We start from the raw sequence: 10,021 nt of genomic DNA, 5'->3' as shown, positions 1-10,021 counted from the left end.
CACTGCTGTTTGGGTACAGTGGTGGGCTGGAGAGGTTTCCTGTCAGAGGTGTAATCATAGTCTTCCTGTTGGTAAGGTGTAGTTTGTCACTGTACTGTATCAGTATGCTCCTTTTCTAACTGTTAAAACTGAACAATCTGTGTATACTGGAGGAAGTTGGTCATTTTGTGTCTTTCTAGGTTTCAACAATCCTCAATTGTGTTTCCAGCTTTAATATGGCTAACCAGTCCATACCAACAGTGCTAGCTTTTCATATGTTTGCTAGCAGTTGTGCTTTCTATTTTTTCTTTGAACTTCTGTCTTACATAAGCAGTTATCTGTCATTTGCTCTTTTCCTGAGGGAGCATTTTTTCTTTGTTTTGCGGTGCGCATTACTATTGCATGTGCCATCGATGCGCATATTAATACTGCATTAGTTCCAGTCAGATTAGAGGTTCTGACTTAACTGATGTTTCAGAAGTCAGAGATAATCTTAGTTATATTCAGTATTAGAAAGTGAATCTCTTTGCATGTCTAATCCTCAACTGTGAGCTCATTTGTGGTATCTGTTCAGCATTTAACACACAAACTTGGTTTTTGGCTCCAACCACTTAGAGTTACTTCAATTGATGGGATTATTTCTGCTTCCAGGAGAGAACTTTATGCGATACACAGAGCTTCATACAGTGCTCACTTTGTTTAAACACTTCCACATGACAAATTTCTTAATCCACATCCCCATTTTTATTTGAGTTAATCGTGGCAAATTTCACATTGTAGGGCATAAGGGTGGCAAATGTGCTGAACAATACCAGCAAGCATAGTGAATATTCATCTGTGGAACAATCACATTTTTTTTTAAAATAAGCCAGATACAAACCATTTTCAAGTGTTATATATTATTAACCTCCCCTCTTAACCAATTCTAATGGAATTTATTCCTGCTATTACTGTACATTAATACTCATACCGTATATGACCATAATGCAAACAATAATGTAAATATCAAAATGCTGTACAAAAAACAGGATGTACAGGAAATTAGTTGGGAAAGATACAGCATACAGATAAACATAAAAAATACAAAAGAGGCACTTAAGAATATCAGATACATACGCATACACACTCACACACACACATACATATTTATATGTATATATACTTACAATATACTACAAATTCAATATTAAGTCCATGTTATCACACAATTCACCTGAAAAGTTATTTTTTTACAATTATATCAGATATACTTGGCTGGGGAGAAATGTAAAGACCTTGTCAACTAATGATAATCAAGGTCTTACTCGATAGGAAGAACAGCTGACAAAGTCAGGAAAAATGTTTAAATCCTGCTCATATGCACCATTGCTGTCTTACACCTTGCATGGCTTTTAATTTCACAGATATCTTTCTATTGCAACCAGGAATGCAAATGTCTGTCCCTACTGGCTGACTGGACAGACCAATACATGCTTCCTGATATCAGGCTAACATTGGCCTTTTATTAAAAACTTAACACAAAAAGGTAATGCTGTCAACTTCTGAGGAGGATATGATAATACTTGACAGCTTCCCAGGTGAGTGTAAAATCTTGCAGTAAAACCTGCTTCACACTGCCTTGACAGCTGCTACAGTAACCCTGCCTTTCAGTGGAGAGTTAATTCAGTGGATTAATGCATGCTAATTTAGAGACTACTGCACACTCATAGGAGTACAGTTCTATGGGAAACATTATTTCTGTAGACCAATTTTTGACAGGTAAATGAACAATTTTACAGCAGTTAATATCTAACAAAAATACTGTGCATTTACACCTAGAAGCTTTGAACCGACAGATTCAGAGGGATAAAGTCAACAGTATCACCACCTACTATGTATATATAGTATATCATGGAATATGGGTGTTTGTTTAATTTCACATATCACTTAGCCAAAATATTGCAAGGTGAGACAATATGAGTCCAATCAATCATGTTCATGAAGCAGCAAGTTCCTGAAAATGTAGGTTTGTTTTCAGCGATTTGGAGAAACCTACAGCACTTTCAACAGGAAGACACAGATTGTCAAAAAAGTGCAACACACATCACCTGTCTGCTTTCATAACATTAGTCACAGACCACATCCAGTCATCTTGTTCAGTTAAGAATAGAGGACATTCAGGTGACACATCACACCCAGTGGCAGCCACACTGAAAGTCCATATTCTGCTCTTGGCCAATAACAGCTGTGAACAGCATGATGGTTCTGTGCTGTTTTTAACTAACAATCCAACATTTCACCAATGTTATACATGAAGGATTGTGGATTCTATGTAAAGCATCAACATAAGCTATGAAACCATAGTAGAGCTGTCATCTTTTATTTGAAATTCAAACTACCATTTGAACGTGGAACTTTTTTTATATTCAATCTGTAATGATCTGTCCCAATTCAATACTCAGTCTATAAGCACAGCAGGTTGCACCTGCTGGTAAAATGCAATGTCACTGATCTAATGCATGACCTGTAGCCCTATCAGTAAACTCAATTAATTAGCTTCCTTACCGCAAAATGAAAGAAACTAGCTAGCTGTGCTGAAAAGATAATGACACCAAACCGCCCGAGAAAAAAGCTTTTTGGAAGCATTTTGGATTCAACACAATAGATGGAAAAAATGTTGATAAAAGCGAGGCTGCTTGCAGCCTTTTAAAAATGCAACTTTCTTACAGTAACGTTACACAACAACCAATCTAAAGTCACCTGTTGGCTTGTCACTCAGTGAAGCACCAAAATCGAAAGGAACTGCTATCTGCAACGTTAACAATTTTGGCTAGCGCTGAAAACATTCAACTTAATTGGAGCAAATTACATAATAGTTCTTACATGTTCAAACCTGACTTTCTTGAAATAGTGACAGCTTTAAACCAGTGGTTAATTAACCACATCTCTGTTAACACTAGCTAACTAATGTAGCTACATTATCACTAGAAAATGTATCTTGCAGAAACTAGGCTAGTTGTGAAGCTGACAGTTTGATATTATTTTTGTGGAGTCAACAGGGCTATGAAAGACAGATTACTGTGTCACAGTAAGCTACATTTTGAAACAGATCTTTCTACACTGCTTCTTTTGCCTTAAACAACAGCAGAAATCTTTTTCCTTGATCTGTTGTTACAAACTACATTTGGCCATCATCAACGTTCCTCCATGGTGCCAGTCGCACTTGACAGGAAAGTAGTGATGTCACTAAAAAGCCTATCTATTCTTAACTTTGTCTTTATTGATAACAAGTCATTAAATTTTGTTTTTTTGTTTTTTTTGCTCTACAGTTTTGTACAACTTTCAAAGGGAGCAGCTACTATCAACTTTTAGAGTAAAATAAAATTGCAGAATAGATAAATATTACATTGTGCCTGCTAAAACTATCAGAGATTAACAACAAAACTTCCAGTCAATCTCAGAAAATAGGATTTAAAAGTATTGCTATTACAAACTGGCCCACCCCTGCCCTTTTAAGTCATTCTCTTTGTCTTTTCTGTCCCTTATGTTTTTCACAGAATTTGAAAAATTAAGAAAAATAATCTCCCTGATCTCCCTCTTCACATTATAATATTTACTTTACAGTGCTTGTGTAAAGTGAGCTCAGTCCAGCTTGTGGCTCAGTGGAGCTGTAGCTTCAGTGTTTGATGAGTAAGCAGAACTATTCCTCCCTAAGACCAACATGCCAATCAGCAGACACCTTTGGTTTTAAAATGGTCTTCAGTGTCAGAAACCACATTTCACATTTGCCAGAGTTCTAGCCCACGACATTAAATAAGGCAATTTTCTGTCTAAGTTGTGTTTATAGCCCTGGTGAGGAAAAGCCTTGCAAGACACATTTGGGTCTCAACTGTTTAAGATGGTTTTGGGATTCCATCCAAGGCGAGTTTCCTTAGCTTGGCTCAAAATATGACCTTCCACCGCACCATCCCTTTCGGCAAAGAAATAATGTCATAGCCGTTATGGTAAGCCCTTAACCTGAAGAGATTCTAATAACATGTTTATCAGATTCTAAAGATCTATGAATATGTTTTACTATTATTGTCATGACCCTGGGTTTCAGTGTCCTACAGGGTCTTCCAGAAGCTTTATAACCCTGCTAAGTTCTGGCATAAACAATGAATTGTTGTTTTTTTCCCTTGACAATTGAATTGGTTCCTTTTTAAAAACAGCTGTTTCTGTGTTCAAAACCAAGTATTAATCAAACCCTATTCAACACACTGGCTCCCTACAAAGGAACAATCTCATTGTACTCGTTCCTCTCTCCTCTAACTCCCATCATCATCAACGTTCCATCCAGCCCAGCCATGCTGGAGCTGAGTCCTGCGCAGCCCTTCAGCCCTCCTCCTGCCAGGTCTTGGCATGCCATGGCATCATGAGAAGACATAAAAATCCCACTACTTGCAGAAGTGGAGGTGATGCTCTCCTCCCCCCTCCTTTGTTCTTCTGGTGTTGGAGCAGGCGCTCTGATTCCACTACTTCCAGCCCCCATGCCACCTCCAGTACCAGCACCACCACGTCTCTTAGGTGGCGGACCCCAGAGGAAGGCGTGGGCAGGCCTGTAGTGCTGGCGGGCATAGCGTAGCAGGCGCCTGCGGGTGGCTGGCAGGCGGATGGTGTAGACGTAGTACTCCAACACACTGTGCTGCATGTTGGGAAGGGTGTTGTGGCACAGCGACTCCTCCAAGAACAGGCGAACCAGCGGGGCCTTGAAGGCCTCATAGCCGAGCTCGCCCAGGGACTTCAGGATGCGGGTGATCCGCAGGTAGTTGTGCTGGGACCTTCAAAAAAACAAAGCAGAAGCCTGAGTCGTGGGTGACACCACCAGCCAGCTTGAGTCAAGCTGAGACGGGCCAGTTTACACCTCTGAAACTTTTCTCTGCAACATTCTAAAACAGTTTTGTCTCGTTGCAAATCTTTAATCTAAACTGGCCTTTAGACCCCAGAGAGTGAAGGGTTGTGTGCCCAAGTTATTTATTTTGCCCAAAAAGAAGAGGGAAGTTAGCATACCGCTAACTCTCACAGAGGCCAGTTCAGTAAAGGGAACAACTGGAGGTCATACCCATAATTACAAAAGGGGCTAGGGATAAGGTGGATGGGTTTGTTTGTTTCTGATGGTTGTTTGGCCTGAGAGGAATCTAGAAACCAGATGCAAAAGTCGTTGTGCATATTTGATGGGATATTAAGAGCAAGAGAAGGGAATAAAACCCTAATGGGCAGCTGCTTTATGGAAAAGAATTTGTTGTTTTTCATGCGGTTGAGATAATGGCAACAATTAGCATCAGATGGTAGGGTTTAGAGGGGGGTTGTTATTTGAGGAGGTATTGTAACAGCAGTGAGACTATGCTGGGTAGAAGGAGAAAAATATACTTCAAAGTAAAAACCCCTAACATGTGACATTCAGGAGCTTCCTTGATAACAAAACGCAGTGACTTCTCTCAGGCCGTGGAACCATAGAAATAAGATGTGAAAGACAAAAAACTATCCCCCCTTTAAACTACCCTTTAACCATCTGTTTGTGGACTTAAAACATGTTGTTTCACATTTGGCTGGTGATAGAGGAAACAATTAAGTTGAACAGGATTTCGAATAATTGCCTTGCTAAGGGACAAAAAAGCAGCGATTGGCAACCGAGCGATAAGTTCACACAAATCCTGGCTGCAGCTTTATACCCCTAAGCTGCTGCATAATGTGTTTATGTGTATGTGTGTGTGTGTGTGTGTGTGTGTGTGTGTGTGTGTGTGTGTGTGTGTGTGTGTGTGTGTGCTTACTCATTAAGGTGCTGGAAGCGCTCCTGCCAGTTGGGAGCCCGAGCAACATTCCCGCTCTTATCCAGCAGCTTGAGGCCGTAGAAGTCCAACATCAGGGAATAGGCTGCCAGGAATCTCCGCTTGGCTTCCCGAGTGCTTTGGAATTCCTGAGAGGATTCGACACAGCAGATCAGAAACCCACTGACAGGTACAAGACCACCTCTCTGTTTGGCATTAACACTGCATTTGGGGTGATCACATGATGGAGCACATGGACATAAAATAAATCTGTAAATGCTTTCTTGTCAAATTTAAGATTGGATCACCAAAACCACATGTCAATTTGGTCAAAGACAAGTTTGCACAAATAACAAGGGAGTGTAAATTCCAATTGATGCAACCATAGAAAAATTAACTGTTAGTAACCATCATTAACTACCAAATGAGGGAAATCTTTGGGAAGACTGGTGTTCATCCCTCCAGTAGAGTTCCCACTTAAGAGTCTATGCCAAGGATGGCAGCTATGCCTAAACATAGCTTGGCTGGGTGGCTGCGGCTCAGGAGGTAGAGCGGATCTTCCACTAATCAGAAGGTCAGTGGTTCAATCCCCGGCTCCTACAGTCTGTATGTTGAAGTGTCCGTGAGTAAGGTACTGAATCCCAAATTGCTTTGTGCATGAGTGAGCATTAGAAACATTGTAAAGTGCTGTATCACTCCTGATGAGCAGGTTGGCACCTTGCATGGCAGCTTCTGCCATCAGTGTGTGAATGTTGACATATGATGTCAATTGCTTTGAGTGGCTGGTAGACTAGAAGCGCTATATAAATGCAGTCCATTTACCATTTAGGTCACACCACAAGCTGATTTTTATTACTCATACTTTTTTCTTGACTGCAACGACTTTCAGTACACTTTCATTTAAAGGACAGATTCACAATTTTTCAAGTATGTATTAAGATAACAGTCAGGTGTCCATATGAACAGTGAAAGAGGTTTTCCTCGCTTTAATCATTCCTCCTGTTCATACTGGATATTAACCCCTTCAAATGTGCTTTCATGAACAGGAGGAATGTTTACAGCAAGAAAAACCTGTTTCAATGTTCCTTTGGGCTTTTGACTACAAAAAAAAAAAAAAAAAAATTATGAACCCATCTTTAAACATGCAAAATATCCCATCTAATAAAAGGACTGTTTTCATTTATGGGGCAAACAGAGGATGCACTCTATCACTCAACCATGGTGAACACTTGTGCAATGAGGAAGTGCAAACAAATCAGTTAGCAGCTCCGATAGTAACATACGCAATTAAAAATGATGTCAGGATACAAACAATGTGTGTAGAGTTTCTATGTGCATGTCCGCTTGCATGTGTCTTACTTTGATCTCGTCCTGAGTCAGTTCATGTGCGTAGAAGTTGAGCCCTTGTTCTCTTAACGGGAACAGCCTGCCACACAGAAAATGAATAGAACACCACACGAACAAATTAAAATGGATTTCCTGACTGTAATGAAAACACTTTTAAAAAAGCTAAATAACATGTTTGACAGTTAAAAACTGTCTTTAGATGTTTCTGCTAAGACCTACATTTACATTCAGGATCTGCAGCCGATTTTTCGGTTTTTCAGGTTTTTAGACGAGTTGATTGAAAAAGCAGCTTTGACGAGTCAATTACTGTGGCTTATACCATGCAATTATCAATCCAGTTCATTAAGAGTTTAAGCAGTCACATGTAAGGTATATCAAAATCAAAATAGACTGATGACATGTCTCACCACTGAATGTAGGTGTGATTGTGCTCCAGTTTGTCATAGTCGCCTCTCCACTTTGTCAGAATCTCCTCTATATAGATACCTGAGAAAAGATGACAGGGAATAATTAGCTCCCACACATGCATTATAGTGTGTGTGTGTGGGTAAGCAAGCGTGTTTAAACATTGGATCAATTCACTAATCTGCTGGTCTTTCACAGTCAAACATGACCTTTAGCCAAACAAAACTCCCTAATCCCAAAGCCAACACTGCCTCTCTCCACACAGTCAGTAGGTCTGCATGCATAGTGTGTGTGTGTGTGTGTGTGTGTGTGTGTGTGTGTGTGTGGTGTGTGTGTGTGTGTGTGTGTGTGTGTGTGTGTGTGGTGTGTGTGTGTGTGTGTAGGGGATCTCACCATCAGGTACTAGAGGGATCTTGTTCAGGTAGAAGCGCAGGTTACGGTACTCATTGGGTAGCCGGGACTTTCTGAAGTTCTACTCACACACACACACAGACAGATGAAAGACATCACACAGGTTGTCTACATTAGTGTGTGTGTGTGTGTGTGTGAAAAAACAGCCGTGTGCATTGTGTGTCTACATTTTTGGCTATAAATGGCACCACAATTACATGATTTTCCTGTTACAGTGCATGTATGTGTGTGTCTGCATGTACCGGGTAGCTGTGACGGTATTTGTAGAGGTCCCTGGCAGCGTAGAAACTCCTCTTCATCTTTGGAACAGACTCTGGGGAGTCAGTCAGCTGAGGGAGAAAGGAAGGAATGAAAGAATGAAGGAGGAAAGAAATTTTAAAAAAAGAGAAAAAGACAAAGCAAGAAATTCTGCTCAAATGTGAGCCTGAAAATAAAACATCCAGTGTTTTCACAGATGCAGTGAAGCACTCATCTGCCATTCAGCTGCATTGAAAGCACTGACTTTGCTTTGAGGTCGAGGGCTGTCATCATCCATTTCTTTCTAGCAAAGGAGGACAATTCACATCAGCGCTGCCGTGCAATTGTTACAAAAGAACGCTGGAAACTAGATCTGATTCTCAAATAAAAAATCTGGGTCATGCTAACTTACGCTGGTCAGAAAGGCTCACAGTGTTACACTGGGCCTAATCCTGTTATATATAATACATCTACACTGTATACTGCACAGTGTATGAATTATACAGTATCATACTGCCACTGTTAAAAAAAAAACAACCTAGAGCTATACACTGCATGAGATTTCTTAATTTTTCCATCTTTTCTCAAATAGTCCTACAGCCTGATACAACCTGCTGATTTTAATATTCTAAAACAGTGTGAAATAGTCTAATAACAACCATCCAGTTCGCTATTATCATAAATTATGTCACAGGGATCATAATCTTGAGTCTATCATTGATGAAGTGCTTTTATTTCCTACATAAACCAGCAGGCAGAGACAGTAACTTCAAATGGAAAAGCAATATTGGGAAAAACCAACTATCTTTAACCAAGAAAATAATGTATGCAGCTCGTCTATAATGCCATGTTTGCAAACATAACATCACCACACCATACAGTACATAATAATAATATAGTTTACTTTTTGCAGCCCTTTAGAAGCAACATGTTATTTAAGTCTGTATGGTTATATCAATTTATGTCAATTCATCTCAAATTTGAGAGTCATTAACCATTTAAATGAAGCACTGTTTGGTGAATTTAATGCCACGTTGAAGCGAACCAGTAAAGTTCACAACATGACAGTATATATGTTTGCCTATAACCAGGATTATGTAAAATTGACATATTTTTGAATTAAGTTTGGCTTTAACTGCATGCTCTCCAAGCAAAACAGTGGCATGTCTCGGGGCTGCTCGGTTGCCCTTTCTATGTCCTGGCCTTGTCAATATTATTCGCTGCCGGTGATACACATGTCATTGTACCAACAAATGCATCAAACATAACCCTCACTGTACCTGCGGCGACGTGTCTCCGGGGTCTCCCGCGGCCCGGTCGCTCTCCGCCGGGCTGACGGTCTCGGAGATGCCGCTGTCATCTTCAGCCGCCGGCTCGTCGCTCTCTGAGTCCGACCCCCACGTCGAGTCGCATTCCTCAACGGTGCTCGGCTCCTTGAAACGCCAGCTGCCCAACAGATTTCCCATTTAAAAAACATGCAACACCTGCTCTCTTTTATTATTCTCTTCTTTGCACAAAATACTACATAATTTTGCACACAACCTCGTTTTTTGGTTTGCAGAGCGCTGGGCTCACACTGCCCTCAGCTGAGCTTTTAAATGGCAGAAAAGGGAATTTCCAGATCAGCAACGATGATGCGTGTTTCTGTATGAGAGGTGGTTAGTGCCGCAGAGGAATGGGAAGAAGTCTTAAAGCCGCAAACAATGAATTGTGAACTAAATACGTATTGATTGTCTCGATAGCTGCTAAAAAAATATTATCAGATGACCTCTGATAGTGTTAGTATATGTTAAACTAATTAAACAACTAACTAGAACGGTGGATTCAGTAGAGTGCAGATCTCTACCATGTATAAG

The 10,021-nt window shown here is 40.4% G+C and overlaps 1 protein-coding gene across 1 annotated transcript; it reads right to left on the bottom strand.

Annotated features, from left to right (window-relative positions):
- Positions 1-714: 714 nt before the first annotated feature.
- On the bottom strand, positions 715-9,789 carry ogfrl1 (opioid growth factor receptor-like 1). The gene is made up of 7 exons (XM_042434409.1): positions 9,446-9,789; positions 8,171-8,257; positions 7,911-7,989; positions 7,520-7,598; positions 7,125-7,191; positions 5,769-5,914; positions 715-4,778 (listed from the first exon to the last, which is right to left on the bottom strand). Exons 1-7 carry the CDS (start codon positions 9,629-9,631, stop codon positions 4,226-4,228), a joined length of 1,197 nt encoding a protein of 398 aa, XP_042290343.1. The 5' UTR covers positions 9,632-9,789; the 3' UTR covers positions 715-4,225.
- Positions 9,790-10,021: the final 232 nt, after the last annotated feature.

Source organism: Thunnus maccoyii, chromosome 14 (genome assembly GCF_910596095.1).
Source record: "Thunnus maccoyii chromosome 14, fThuMac1.1, whole genome shotgun sequence".
NCBI lineage: Eukaryota > Metazoa > Chordata > Actinopteri > Scombriformes > Scombridae > Thunnus > Thunnus maccoyii.
This window is presented reverse-complemented; position numbering and strand designations above follow the sequence as displayed.

What these genes read in the sequence shown, in the direction of transcription:
- ogfrl1 (XM_042434409.1), bottom strand. Translation starts at nt 9,631, where the DNA reads ATGGGAAATCTGTTGGGCAGCTGGCGTTTCAAGGAGCCGAGCACCGTT. An exon ending in CCGGAGACACGTCGCCGCAG is followed by an intron (nt 8,258 to 9,445) that starts GTACAGTGAGGG and finishes TTTCTCCCTCAG; the next exon opens with CTGACTGACTCCCCAGAGTC. An exon ending in AATACCGTCACAGCTACCCG is followed by an intron (nt 7,990 to 8,170) that starts GTACATGCAGAC and finishes GTGTGTGAGTAG; the next exon opens with AACTTCAGAAAGTCCCGGCT.